At 40.8% G+C, this 15,882-nt stretch overlaps 1 protein-coding gene across 1 annotated transcript in view; it reads left to right on the forward strand.

Moving 5' to 3' along the window:
• T265_04003 (hypothetical protein) overlaps nt 1-15,882 on the forward strand; it is a gene marked incomplete at both ends in the record, with an annotated part of 76,645 nt that overhangs the window by 20,523 nt on the left and 40,240 nt on the right. Inside the window, one exon of the mRNA XM_009168621.1 lies at nt 11,382-11,542. Within this exon, the coding sequence (XP_009166885.1) occupies nt 11,382-11,542 (161 nt within the window). The remainder of the gene's footprint in view (nt 1-11,381; nt 11,543-15,882) is intronic.

The following is a 15,882-nucleotide window of genomic DNA, read 5'->3' on the forward strand; positions in this document are numbered from 1 at the left end:
CATCTTAGAGCATATCCAGACATGTATCAATTACTGTCGAATGGTTCGGCTTCTTGGCGGCCCTCCAGTTACCCAACCTCAGCCTCTCGCAAGCCGACAGAAGTCAATATTATTTTATTTGCATATCACCTATAATCTTCAAGCGACCTGTTTTTGGCATAGTGGATGATTTCATGTCTGCTTACTTTGTTTTCCCGACGATTTTATCCAGATTGGTTTCAAAACAGACTGGAATTCTTGAATTTGATGATCTAAAGGAGACGTTACGAAACAACTACATGTGTGCTCCCACTAGTTGGTGAACCAGGCAAATAATTACCGATTTGTTGATCCCAAACATGAGAAGCCTATATATTCATCTAAAACGCGACAAAGTCCATTTAAGAGAAAGTGTAACCGTCATCCGATGACTATGAAGTGATTCCAGAAGTCTGTCACAAGTCTAACCTCATTCGCCCAGGCCAGGCTTTTCAGAACTATAGCGACAGGAGTCATCATATCGATTTATGCGAGAATTTTGCCCACGGTGCACCGACCAAACCTTCCAACTTACTCCATGCAGTTTATTGGGGAGTGATATTGGATGAGGAGGTGGTCATGTACACGACTACAGTAACGGAAGCTGCGGCTAAATCTAGCAGCGTGCCTGTAAATGGAGCTCCCGCGATTCCAGACAAGCCGCTAATCACGCTATAGTTGTATTGTGGATACGGTCACTCAAGGTAAAGTTCACCATGTAGAGACCCTGTTTGTCTATTAGACCGTTGTATTAGAGACAGAAGTAGGTGTGCTACGTGGAGTAGTCGGATGTCTGACTGGCGTATATAACGTCTAGTCGGAAATCTTGAAAACATCACATAGTCACTCAGTGCGATGCGAAAATTCCAGCAGCCGATTTGAACCTGTGTTGGCAGCCTCGGCTTGCTTACCTGTTTCCCTTCTGCTATGATTTAAAAGTTGTGTCAATTCCAGGGCACACTGAATCAAAGTGTGGGATTTCCTGATCTGGACGAAGTGATGGTCCACAATGCTCACAACATGGATTTGAAGAGATCGTCATAAAGGGTTTACTTATAGAAATGATCATTGTGGAGTGTCGTCATTCAAAGTTGAGTTGAGACAGACTGTGAAAAAGTTTGACAAATCAGGCAATTACGTCATTCACGCACAACCTCGAGATACACAGGTCGCACATTTGTTAACTAAAATTCCTAAGATGGACACAAGCAAGCCTTAGGTTAACTGGTGAGCGAGGAGGGCGAATCATCAAATGTCGTCTATTTTCTGTCTTTCGGTAGGACGCAGCGAAAGCGCGAAGCTCTCTGAAACCCTTTAATAAGCCCTTGTTAGTTCGGACATTCAGTCAAAATAACACTCTGGCGCACAGTATTGACATCAAGGAAACGAAAACTGGCATCTGTGCTTGCGATCCTCAATTGTTCTGCTGAAACGAACGCACCAACCTAAGTTTATGAAGCAATTATTTTGACCCAATCAAAGCCAACTGCTCCTACCTCTTACGGAATTTTGATGTACCTTGTGTTTGAAGTCAGTTCTTCAGGTGATTCAAGAACACTCATGGAATTAGAGGGCTTGGGTTCGCTGGGTTTACTGGATTACGGTCTGCATAGAATTCGGGTTAGCTTGTTCTTTCTATGCATCATACTGCAAAGAGTTCACAATAAAATAAGTGTTTTATCATGATCCGGCTAAGGGAGGCAACCATTTAGGGATGACACAGTGTTAGCCGTATGATTAATACATAATGTCAGTATCGTCGTCCAGTTTTTTCGTTAGGAACAAGTTCAAACCTAAGCAGTTTTCCTTGCCTTTTTTCGCCCGCAAGCATCTGGACACACGGGTAATCTCTGAATGGGTTTGGACCAAGTAGTGGGTATCCCCGTCGTTCATTACAAAATAGTTGGAGCATATTACTCCTATTGAAGGGACGGTAATTTGAAACAATCTTCTGGAACCCATACAATATTTGGGGGGAGGGGCGTGCTGAAATAAATAGATCACTAGACTAGCTACCTAACTAAGTACTCGCCTGTTTTCAACAAGAACAGACGGTTGGATTCGATTCTTTCTGTAATGTTCGATCGGTGAGAACGAATTATCTGATTTCAACAAGTTCCTATGGCAACCATTGTTGTTATCGATCGGCCAAATAATAATACATATTGTAATCAGTAGGAGAACACGTTTTGGTCCTCTTGTTATGTTCGATCTGAAAAACTTTGAACAACAAATCACGTGTAAATCCTATTGTTCTTGCAACCGTAATTAACGCACATTAAATCAGACACATTGTGAAATCCTCATGAGAGTTAAGATATACGAACAATGAATTCATCCTTGTGCAGACTACTGTTCTTACCTAGGATGCATAGACTATATATATATAATATATATAATATATATATATATATAATATATATATATATAGTCGCTAGTAATCAAAATTTGGGTTGTATACAATGTGAATCCATAGTCTGGGGGAAAGATTCCCTTCTTCGTCCAAATAAGAAGTGTGTTTCATGGTCGAACACATCCGTTCCAACGGATCTGTTGATGTGCGAAGTCCCCTCATTTAAGTAGGATACAAGTAACGACAGAATTCAGAAAGCATTCATCCAAGTTTTTCCACGCTGTGAGACTCGATATTTAGGCCCATATCCACCAAACCAGAATATTTTTGCCCAACTTGAACCGTAGCTCAATTTGCTGATCTGTTCCGTCACGTAAACAAATGTGACTGTGATTTTTGGTGATGTCTGGGATGTCCTCTTATCGGATTTCCAGCTTGTTTTAGGAGAATATCCAATATTCTGCTTTCACCAATGTCTAGACGTTCGTCTTAAACAGGGACCATGTGAATGCAGCATAGCAGTCTCAGATAGCAAGATTTATGGTGGTAAAGTAAGTAGGTTTTCGTTTAGCTTTACATCCCAATGGGTTGAAAACAGAGTTGGATAACTGCGCAACGGATGCAGTAGTTAATTCCTTCAAAGTATTATTCCTCAAGTGGCTATGGGTGTCGTAGTACATGTGGGGTTCAATAGCTAGTAGGAAGCTGTGTGATCAAGACGAAGCCTCATCTGCATGAATGCTTTTGGAAGTTAACTGACTGACCTGACTTGCGTATGCATCAACCTTGCTCGTTTTGTTTGATGACACAATTAACCACTAACATGTTACGAATTATTGATAAAGATTCATCCTCACAGTGAGCCACAGTCAGAGGAAAACGCACAAGGGAGCATCGATCTACGATGGAGGAATACTGCCACAATGGGGACATACTCAAGCATATAGGATACATTTTTAATACACAAACTAGACGATGTGAGGTTCACTAGTAAGCATTAGACCATCCACACAGCTCGGGTTTCTGGTAATCCCACTCGTAGAGAATGATCATGATGACTTTCGGAGTGTAGACTTTTTCTGTAATTATAGAGTGTGCATTAAAGATTCGCTGAACGATTTACCCCTGTAAGTGCCACAGCGGCTGTGAAATAGTGATAAAATTTTCAAGAAAAGCAAGGATATGTTTTCACCAACAGCTCCATTTTTTCGTTAGTGCAAAGAAAAAAAGAGGCGAAAATGTATTGGTGCATACTGAAACTGGCAATATCTTTATAGTCAAACCGCTTATCTTATGATAGGGGAAGTACATTACTTTTTTGAAGGAATTACGTGGATGAATTTCTCGGAATAGGCATGTTCGAGAAAGGTCATCTCTGGAAATTATCTATCTTGAGGCGATTTTTCTAAATAAATGATATTTTTCAGATATCGCAAGGTTTTTGTTGGACCCTATTAATACGCAGCCTGTGCAAAACCGAGAATCCTAGGTATAAACCTTACATTGCTTCACGGTGGACCGAAACTTTGGGTGCATAATCCGTATGTCTACTTTTACTACCATCATAACCGAACTCTTGTTTTTAAGATATCATGGGCTTGAAGATAGCGCAATTAAGCCTAATGAATAACATGTTAATACAAGATGGTTTGATGCACATTGAGCTATTTTTCATTCGTTTTAATCAAATATGGCCCAATGAAATGTGATTGACTCCTCTATACAAAACACCCGAAAGAAAGTTGATAATTTTGAGTGATGGTTTTACTCTACCAGTAAAGAGAAGAACAAACAGATGTCTTGGGAAATCCAACAGGTCATGTGTTTTTCCAGAGCAGAAGAATATGTAAAAAGGCGGCCCAAATCCACAGATATAATCTTGCGGACAATCTTGCGCACATCAAATCCGGTACGCCGGAACCTAAGTACGTTAGACCCTACTCAAAAATGTTTGACAGCTTCCGCAACTGGATTGTTTTTATTACGTGGTCACACGTCTCTGTGTCGGCTGCCAAAAATAGCTCCTTGTTCAACACAGGAAGAATAAGATTTGGAAGGTATTCTTTAGAAACAAAGCGATTACCTCACTGTAAACTTAATAGGCTGGGCATAAGTAATTGAGGAAAACGAGTGCTATTTCAAATTTTACTGGTTTCTTCCAAACGTGATTCAGTGAGTAAAATTCCATTCACCGTAACTTTTCAGTGCCTCGAAAACACAAGTTCACTATTAGTTTGAGTATCTTAGTTAGTATCCTAGTGACTAAGTATCTCAAACGCCTTTGGTATCAGACGCCCAAATGGTACTTGTGGGCATTCGGTTCAGTAAGTCATGGCCGAAAAGTTCCGAGCTTATAGTCAGTCTCGTATATTTGTAAGCTCATGAAGGTCTTGTACTTTGCTCGGAAAACTCCGAGACAACACAGAATTGACTAATAGGCAAAATTTAATCAGTTCTATTAGGCACCTGCCCGTCCTCGTAGATACGTTTACTTTCACTTACTACAAGAATCAGTTCAACAAACTCATTTTGCGTGGAAATTCTGTCTTGTGGTATGAAGCACTGCAATTTCAATCTACATAAGTGGAACAGAATAGCGGTTTTCCTGACACTGCTCGCTACTTTACTGAAAGCTTTCTGATAGCCAATTACTGGTTTCGCCCCACTTATGGCTCATCAGAGTCCTATAGATTCCCAAACACAGTCTATATTGGTTGCCACAGAACTAGAACGCAAAAATTAGTAATCTAGCAGATAAGCAAATCATCTATTTACAAAAAAGGATGCAGCTCATCTTGAAGAAGTGTTACTGGAATAGCTGAACACTTCCTGAAGCCTCCTAAGATTTGTTCGCTACTAAGTTAATGGGGCGCCCGTACAGATAACCCTTCATCCTAATGATGAGAAATGATTCGATAAACTGGCAACCACAAATGAAACACTAGTAGCTAGATGTTTCTGATGCTTGTCAGTTCATTACAACAAAGTTCCATTTTGCGTTGGATGAATGGTTTGTTTCGACGAGCAATCCTACTTAAACTGCTCTCATGCAGAACAAATTTGGCCTTCAAACTAGTGGCATCCAGCTCCGAAATTTGTAGCCTTTCTAGCCTTTAGTATTGAGTCGGCTGCTTACATTTTGAGATGTTGCCAGCTGTCTAAGTGCTCACCGAGGTTCAGAGAAGCTTGTTTCCTTGAGCGTTTTGGATGAACAGGTGTAATGAAATTGTGATCAGGGCCACCAAATTTTACTGGAAACTAGCAGGAAAAACATGTGATAGTTACAATTTTTGAGGGGGACCTGGATGGATTCCGATCAGCCTTCATACAACTTCGTCCAATGCGAATGGTTTTCTAACGTCTATTAGTCATAAAAATGGGGTGCGGATATAGCTGGACAGGCTGTGAATCTGATAAACAGCATTAGTATGAACCGAGCAAAAAGCTGCCAATCCTGTGAAAAGAAATAGTGCGTAAGACGGACCTACAAATACACATACCAGATTTCCAATAACTTCTCTTAGAACGGGTCAGGGAATTCTGCAGTGTTCTACCGCATCAGACCATGCATCTCTGTATCAAACTCTGAGCCGAAATGCAACTAAGTGAGGGCTGACCACACCAGTTAGGAAAAGACGGTGTGTCTGACTGGAGGAAAATCTACATTTTTGAAATTTTGTAATCCGAAAAAGTAGTTAATCGTCTCTATTTTCGTTTATTCTCGAAAAAGCGGCCGGATCTCATGATATTTTTGCCACTGAGTTGATTGGCTTAGGTGGTGTGAAATTCGACCACACGAACGTGTCCTGTCTCAAGAGATTTAATTCATAATGGAAATATTTAAGGTGGGAATACATGCGTGCTCTTCGTTTCAGTGCAAACTTGCCCCCGTTTTTGTTTCATCTATACAGTTGAATAGATGCGTTTAAATTGTTCATAGTACAAACATGCGAAGTCTACCTAAAGTTGGAGATCAATCCTGTTAGATTGAATGTCCGAAAGTACAACGGTCAACTGACGTAAGTGAGAAAAATGACTCAGTGTATTCCTAACTAAGTACCTATCAAAGCTGCATAACCCGCCTCCAATTATCTAAGACCGTGGAGGATGATCGCAACTGAGTACAGTTGTACTCGTTTAGGATAGATAGCAGTTATGTCTGTCCCGGAGCATTTTAGGCAGGATGGCTACAAAGTACATACTAGACCATCTGAGATCAAAAGCCTGTCTCCCGGCACTTGGTTCAGAGGAGAAACTGAGGAGGGATTCTCAGTCCTAAAAATATGTTGAGAAGTACGTAGTGTCACCTACAGTCTAGTGATCAATTTCCGTAAACCAAAGGCATACACAATCGAAACGTGGCCCATTTACGCAAATAGGTGACACGGATAAAAGAACAAGTAAAGCTATGAGCGGTATGATGGCTGTGATTGCCAAGTTTGGCCACCGTTTTGTAAAATGGAAAAATCGTGTGCGAACCTACGACCATACGAGAACTTACAAGATGAGTTTTCGTAACATAACTGTCATACAGAGAATGTACAATGGTGTTATAGTTATGGACAGAACAACATCAGCAATAATGAATGTCAATCGGGTCTCATCCCCAAAGGTGGCCGGTAGTGTCATTAATGGTGCACAAAAATCTCCTCACCATTTCAGATAGCAACTGACTATATTACGTTTTGCCGTTGATTGGATTTGGAGCAGTGCTTTCCTGTGAACTCCATCCAAAGGTGGGTAAGATAGCTTTTTTGGAAAAGCTTGACAATTTATCCCTCAAATAGCAAGTTATAGCCGCATTGAGAGATTTCAGTACAAACTATGTGACCGATATTTAAATGCAACAAACTGCGCGTGCCCACTTGCCATTCACTGAAATTTTCATCGTTGGATGTGTCCGGGCTTACAACACAATATGTGACCTGAAAGAGGTCATACCACTATTCTATGAGTAAAGATCTGACGAATTTGAATGATAACGATGGAATACTCGAACAAGTGCATGGCTAGATGATGTGGTTAGTCTGTCTCCCATCCTAAACAGTGATCCGGTAACAGTTCCGGTTGTCTAGAACACCTGAAACATCAATCAAGAGCGCCTTTTCACACAATATCATGAACGTTTGAAAACTGCTAGACAGTTTTCCTAAGTTGTAGGCAGCAGAAAGTTAGTCAACTTGGTTGTTGGACAATAGGATAAAATATGTGTCCAAATGGGTATAAGAAAGGCACTAGGTTAAGTGCACGTGTATGGCAGACCCGTCCTGTCCTGTTGTAGTTAAGCTGTTTACTTCCTGGTGAAACAACCCCAGCTGAACAACAAACTTTAAAACATTTTGATGAATCGATTTGCTCCGAGCCTCTCAATGCGTGCGCCAGATATGTAGCGGCAATAAGACTTATCAGGTCACTAATCATAACTTCCGTTTTCCCTTTAACTCAAAATATTAGATGCTCACGTGCAAACCAGTCACTCCTGTATGGCAGCCGCATCATTTATATGCATGTTTTATTGATGATCTTATTCGATTTTAAGTTGCGTCGTGACTTTCCACGGCCAAAGCTTCTCATTCTATTAAACAATATCAACTGACGTGCTGAGAGTTTTGGGTCCGACCCAAGGGTTATCCTCTTCCCTTATCATACAGTTTACATCATTTATGGCTTCTTGGCATTTTATCGTTTCCAGACCAAACTCTGAATCCCCCGTCAGTGTTCTATATTGCTATGTTGTTTAGTTGTTGTCACATTGCTGTGCCTATTGCACTCAGTAAGTCGTACAACCGCAGGTTCCTTTAATACACCAATCCACATGTTTACTGATCAACTGCACGTATCAAGCGCATGACAAGAGAAAAGTAGGATTACGGTAGATCATAACTGAGTATGCAGTTTGGTGAATGGCTAATGTTTTTGCAGAAGACCGATTGATTGTTCATGTGACGGGTTTAATAACGTATGTATGAAATTCCCATTGAGAAATGGGAGTTTGCGCTGCATGATGAAAAGTCTGAATGACATGGTTTTTTTTCATTTTCCCGTTTTAAACCCAAAAGGGCCTCAGCCGTTTGATGAACAACTGATTTGAATACTTCAAATGGGAAAGTGTTCTATGACCTTTTCGACATGTTTGGTCTTATTGATCTCATATTTCTTCCCTTTTACTTGCGTGATGGTAGTGCGTGGTTTAGGAATGGCTCGAATTTGTCCCAACGACAGTCTAAAAGTTTTGAACTGGACTAGTCATGTCTTTTCAGCGGTAGAGGAATCCCCAAGGGTTCAACAACCGTGCGATCCATACTGCACCATAGATCGATACTTCATAGATTGCAAGAACTACGTTCCACAACAGCGCATTTTACTGAAAGCGACAGTATCGCTTCGATAGTTTGTAGGATAAAAATCACGTTTTCCCTTGAAATAGTATCTAAATAGGAGGGAGGCAATCTATATCTTCTAACACGTCAGGCTGGTGTCACAGATGGATTACCAGGTGCGCAGCTTACGTGGTACCACACTAAATCCAATTGAGTATGATTACTTCCGGTCTTCAGACTAATCACCCTTTGGTTTGCTTTTTCTGGATGTTTTCTCCGGATGACCAGCGTGATTCATTTCACAAGACTGAGGAAACATTAGCCGCACCTGTTGGCTGAAGAACTGCTTGGCTGGGAATTTGCAAAGGGTATCAAGGAGGCAATGCATCCACAAGTGATCTTATTTTAATGTGCCTGCAAGCATGCTCACTCAATTTGAACCGTGAAATCCACACAGATAGTGCGAAATTAAACTACTCGGAATGTTGGCTACGGTCTGCGCTCAAACAGTGATCCTCTTATTAGCTGGCTGTCATTCAATAACGAACCTTGGACAATAAGGATATGCTCAAATACTTCGTAGAATATGGCTGTACATCCGTAAAAACTAAGCATGTCAGTGACATGAAAGTTATAACCCAAATAGAATTGTATTTGCTTCTTTGAAAGACTACGTTTGGTTAACATTGATGGCCAGAAATTTGGCCTAAAAATGTGCCATTTATAGTCTCTAAACTTAAAAGCTGTATACGTTAGGAACCATTTAATTTTTCACTAAAATGTTTTCAAGTTTGGTAAACTGATTTGAAACCAATGTTCTCAAAAAGCTCAAACGGTTTGAAGTTTTACAGTTACAGTTTTGTCCCGGTATACTGTATTGGCTGATTAATTAGGTTCTGCAGTGAAAATAATTTTGTGTGAATTAAATACTCGTGGAAAGGGTAAACCGACTGTGCCTTAATTCTTTGTAGGCAACGTTGCCGCAAGGCTCCAAACGTGTCACCATCTGAGGGGTAGTAGCTGATTGAAGTCCTAAAAAACAATGTGGTACAGGAGAGAAAAGAATTGTGCTTTGTAGTCTTTAACCAAGCGAGTTTTTTCTGCCTTGTAGAGTACTTTTATTACTTCATCAACAACTCATGCCAGCGTGTTGTCTTACCCTCAAGTATGGTTCATCGGAAGACAAAAAATACTACACGATAAAAATGATCGCTTATCAAAAAAAGACACTATCATTTAAAGCGTAATTCGTTTTCAGAGGAATCCTACCAGTTATCAACATTATTCGGTGTGAAGTTGGTTGCAGTCCCCTCAATTTTACGCATTTTTAGTTTCGTCGAATATTGTAAACCAAGTACACGTCCCTGACAAGTGGCTCTTCTGTGGATCTTGACAAATTGGGATGAAGTTTACTCAAGGAAATCAATTTGCCAGCTTTCTGAGGAACGGAGAAGTGAGTTTAATGTCACCTCTGTTCTGTCTTGAACCGATTCCTTTGGTAAGAGATTTTCTGGCATTTTTCACTGTCAAATTCTCTTCTGAAAGGCGATTAATTCCTTTAACCAAAGTTAGCCGACTGAACCACAGTGGAGCAGGAAGTGTATGCCCGAACCCTTGGGACCGTAATGTTTTACAATACTTTCGGGACTACCCGGTCAATCATTATCGAGTGGTTGAATTTTCCCAGGTCGATGGTCAGTGAGTGAAACTCATTAGCATTTATGAAACTCGTCTGATCCACTTGGGTGTCACAGAGCAACCCGGGAAAAGTGAAGTAATTGGGATACCGACACTCAAATATGCCCCGTCATAACGAGCACTATCCGCGCATTTATACAAGGCTAGCCCAACAACCAGTGCAGAGGTCTAATGAGCTGAAAAAAGGGACCAAACTCCGCTCTTGGTGTGCTTTAAAGTGATACTTGTTCGCAGGCTTTTAGCTTTCTTATATACTAAATCGATATTTCTGGAGCAATACAAGAATAAATGAATCGCTCGCGAATCTCTAAGAAATGCATTAGGTGACCTTGGAATGGTTACTCACACGCATGTGAAATATGGAAATATTCGTTCGGCAAAGATGTAATGGATGAGCAAGAATGAAGCTGCGACATAGTAAAAGTACATAGGGTTGTTCTATGCATTCACTTGAAATTTGTTAAGACCAAGTGGAAAACAAGCCTAACAATATTGATGACGTTCACAAACGGCCGAAAAAAGTCCTAATCATTGTGTTTCAGGTTAACCCTCAGTCAGTTGTACTGATTCCCCCACAGAGCGAATTTTTCGCGCAGTGAAATGATGTTCGTCAGTCTCATGAACCAGAAAACGAGGAAAATTTTTTATTGCATAATGAATTGTGACGTTTTCTAATAAACTCATCCTCCAGATTTGCTTGGCGTTGAAAGTCACAAGGAGTCAAGAAGTGTTTTATTCTAGATTACTTTGCCCAATTTATTAGTCATTTAGGGCAAGGTGAGAATTTGACTTGACATTTTGGCAACAGCAGAAAAAATGTACAAGCATTTATCAAATTATTGTCATTTTTTTGTCAAATCTTAAAACTTAGGCTCATGATATAGCGGAGAGGGAAGCATTCCTTCCCTTGTTACTGATTGTGAGGAGTGGTCCCGTTGTGGAAAAATCTCAGGTAATAAATGTGGATATTTGTTGGAGTTTTTATTTCTCAGCCATTGATGAAGAACTGGCCAGAATTTCGTATGCACCACTTTCGCAAGCCCCGTCACGAAGATAATGGATCTTACCGTGATGTGACGTCTGCGTTTCTTCATGACCCACTGAACTATGATGGAAGAGGTCCGTGCGACGCTCGCAGGGTTTCTCTTTCTAGGTTCGTCAAAGAATAGAGGTCTGACTAAAAGTCTCGTAACCGCCCTGGAACACGTGTGGCGAGTAATTCTTAAAAATTTCAATACGCTGGATTTTCCCACCAAACATCACTCTCTTGCGGTCAGTCTTCTGGGTTAAAGGCTTCTGCGGAGGACCCTTGTTGCACTTCTAAATGCGGGCACCTGGCAGCTTTTCATGCTTACGACAGTGAAACATCACTTTTGAACAGCGATATTATGCTCTCATTGATGATAATGGTGATACTTTCCATCAGCATCATCATCATCATCCGAAACATCCGAATCATCATCATCATCATCATCATCATCATCATCATCATCATCATCATCATCATCATCATCATCATCATCATCATCATCATCGTTACCATGAGTCTTAACAGACTGGCGATCACATTAAGCACTAATAACTGTTCAGATGTTACCGTGAACGGAATTTGCTTGAAATACGCACCTGCTTATCCCTCCAATAGGAAGCGTATCTATATCACTTGGCTAATTCTAACCTACTGGGAAAGTTTTACCCACACGATGACACTACACTTAAATCCTCGAAAAAGCTTTTACCTTTGTCTACTGTCCTCAGACAAGTAGTGACATCAGACTATGAAACAAATGGCCTGTTGCTTTAGTCGATATCTGCATGTAAGTTAAATCGTTCGCCAACAAGCATAAAAATGTCACATAGCATTATTAGCAATGTAAACTACATAAATGGTTGGCCAGCATCCATTAGGGATGTGGTTTTAAGTGGAAGGTAGATGAATGGAAGTTCGGCATCGCGAAAAACTCTCCGACCAGAGCTGAACGTGGAATATGCATAAAATGGTTTTCTCGAAAATCGGCGCTCAGTAAATAGTAACAACAAATACTATTGGTGATTTTCAACTGTATCAGTCGTTACTCATCCGTTCGCATATTTGGTGCTGTTTAATTCGTAAATTTATTGTCAAGCTGATTGTTATCTTTGCTGAACGTTTGACGCAAGAGAACTTAGTGAATAAACGACGATCATATTTCTTCGTTCAGGCGTAAATTTCATTACTTGCTCATCCGTGGTGTGCACTAAGCGGAATAAGTGCATCATTAACATAAAATGCGCTGCTGAAATTGCAAAAAAATTGGATTGAAACCATCTTAGTGAGAGATTATTTTGAAGCTGTACCCTTGTTTCGAGGACATCACGTTCGTCGGAACAGCAGTTGACATGGCATGCGAAACGAATTGTCTGCTCACGGTTAACCAGGTCGTCTGACCAAGTTGAGAATTCATCTACAAATCTCACTGCTCCAAACTATGGTATGACTTGGTATTCTTCTACCCAATATGCTGCATAAAGGCCACTATTTCAGTGGGCATGTCATCCGAGATATCAGTGTATAATTCCAAGAGCTCACATACTAATTAGGGTTCTCCAAGAGGTTTTAGTAACCTGTGATTTGTATGCTATATCGAGAAACACAAACTCTAGGATTAGGAAACCCAAATTATTACGTAGTGCTATAAAAATACGAGCCTCCTTTAATCATTACCATAATAAAAATGAACTATTATTTTCCAGTGGTGTATAAAATTACAAGTTTAGGTTCAACAAGAATACCCTAGTAATTATGACTCTCGAACACGCCCCATTATATCTTTGTGTTTCGTCTACTGCGCACTTTTAAATGTCGCTGATCTCTGAGTTATGGATTCTGTCTGAAATAACCTTTATTTGTGCCAGTCGTAAATTGCGTTTAGCTGATACGTTTGACGCATTTCAGATCAGCAGTGGGGATAGAGTTTCAGTTAGAACGATAGCCTTTGTGCTTATTGATCGTTGATAGACATAATCGTCTGTGAAATCCCCATTACTTCCTTCGAGTGCCTCAGATTTAACTCATGGGTGGTTTGCGTTGGTGACCTGTTGATCGGCAGCACGTGCCGTATTCGTCTGTGCCTAGATGATTATTCTACAAAGTGAGGGGTGTTCTTCATGTCTCGAAACCTCTAGAACCAGACGCCTCTTCCCTAATATATATTCAAGCTAGTTTTAGAAAATGTCAGTATGGTTGTTTAGTCGGACAGAGGTATGGAGGATCTGACTAACGAGTTAATAGTAAACTTTCAACTCCCTGCTGCTGCTCAGTTAACATACGGGTCAGCCATCTCATTCTAGTGACAACATGTATGAAGTTTCCGATCAATCCATGCACAATTTTGTCTTCGTTAACGCTAAGCAATACCCATTTGGCAGTGTTATAACTAGGTTCAAAACTTTATTGTCTTAGTTGTGAAAATAGCCTGCTTAAGGTTGGAGTTCAGTTTTAGAGTCTATTTGATTGGTTATCCGTTCTAGTACCCTCCTCGGAACTGAGTGTAGAACGACTGAAAACGACAGTAGTATCCGCCGGAGTAAAACAGATCTCATCAACCTCAGACAATGGCGTGTTGGAAAGTAATAAATACCTTAATTCGACGGCTTACTCAATTGATCCACTGAGCTGTCCAACTTGGGTGCCTACGCTTGTCTGAACAGGGACCAGTGCTGATTGCTTGTGCCTTGTGACTTGGTGTGTGTCAGCTTCATCAAGGTTCAAAACTGACTTCGTGGGCTTCTCTTCCACCAAATCAACGGGAATTTGACAATTAGTCATTGATTTTGTAGCGTTCTCTGCGATGTGGAGAGAGATCTTCCCAACAGAAGAATCCTTTGTGGACTTTGACCTTTCTTTCGAAGCAGGCTAGAAAGCAGGAAAAACATGAGCGACTCTCACCTTATATTTTACTTCGCTTCACCAAACGGTGTGTGACCTACAGATTAATATGGGATGTGGTAACAATCCTATTGTCACTTGACTCCTTTTCACTAAAGGGAAATACACAGTGAAATGATGAAAAGCTCAAAACTCGCTATCTATCGAGAATATGGACGGTGATCCGTATCTCACATTCTATGTGACTACGGTTACATTATTCTCCAAATTATGCGCTATCATAGGTAAAAGCTTGTATTTTTTCTGCGGTCAATTGAAAACTTTGGGATAAAAACGAAATAATGACTACTGTCATGTTTTTTGGCATGATGATCTTCGTGCGAACAAATCTTACCATCTTCAAGTGATCTTCCTCAGTCAGTTTGCTTCCCTCTCCAATACTACGAACGTTCTTTGTGGGCGGTTTTGGGTTACGGTCACAAGGGATGGGCAGTTTTGACCTCCGTTCGCATGGAAACTTTGTATTCTCCGTTTGACTTTGAGCAACGACCCTGTTGCTCAAAATCATAGAAGGTTCCGATTTCCGTTGATGACTCTTTAACTGGGTACAGTTTCCCAAGTCTGCGGAATAGTTCTGTGGCACCGTAGTCCAAGTTTGATCAGAGCGACGCTGATTTTGTTGAGCTCTTTTATTTTTTGTTTGTTCTGTGCATGTGGAATAATGTATTACTGACTTTGGACGGTTCCAAAGCGATTCTAAGTGTTCTGAGCACACAGGAGCTACAGGAACATTCTTTAGATCACCTTTGGCGGTGACAATTGGCCGTATATCCATTGACGGACCAAAACCTGTTGGTTTCACACAATCCCGCTGATGCTCTAGAGGAACACTATCATAGGCATGTCGGTGCATCTGGACACACCTGCATCTGGATGGGTTTATATGTTGCGCTGGCTGAACTTGAGCAACCGGCCGTGGATTCGTCGGTTCGTGTACCGGCCGGTCACCTGATATACCCTTCGGAGAATTAGTCAACGTTGATGTTGAGCGGCCCAAACTGTAAATATACGGAAGCAGTAGACAGAAAAATGTGAAGCTCGTAAATTGGCGCTCTTGAGACTCTAAAACATAACATAGAACCTGGAGTCAGTTTCGGGTGATGAAATTCACGACGAAGGATGATTTCAGTGGTTCTACTCACTGCGTTGCAGACCTCCATACTTTATAGTTTTGAATCCTACGGTTTGAAATTCTGTGTGTTGATATCACACATAGTAAATGTTTTGTTTATTTATGAGAAAGTACCGAAACTGATCTGTTTTTTATCGCTTCAAGGCCATGCTGGAAAGCACCTAGTGGATCGACAGAGTTTCACTTCGTCTGAAAGAAATCTTCGTTGTTTTCCCTCCGTCTGTTCCCGTCGGATGTCACGTAATTCGTTGGGTTTTTCACTGTTCTATTTTCCAGCAGTAAACTTACTGGATACATTCTCCTTTCTGTCACAGAAAATTCAATCATCCTATTACTGAAGGTCATTTTGTGTGACCGATTTACGTCATGTCATGGCAAGGTAACATAAAAACGGCGTAAAAAATGGCTTGATCAAGCAGAAGGAGTGACGATG

Source organism: Opisthorchis viverrini, assembly GCF_000715545.1.
Source record: "Opisthorchis viverrini unplaced genomic scaffold opera_v5_62, whole genome shotgun sequence".
NCBI lineage: Eukaryota > Metazoa > Platyhelminthes > Trematoda > Opisthorchiida > Opisthorchiidae > Opisthorchis > Opisthorchis viverrini.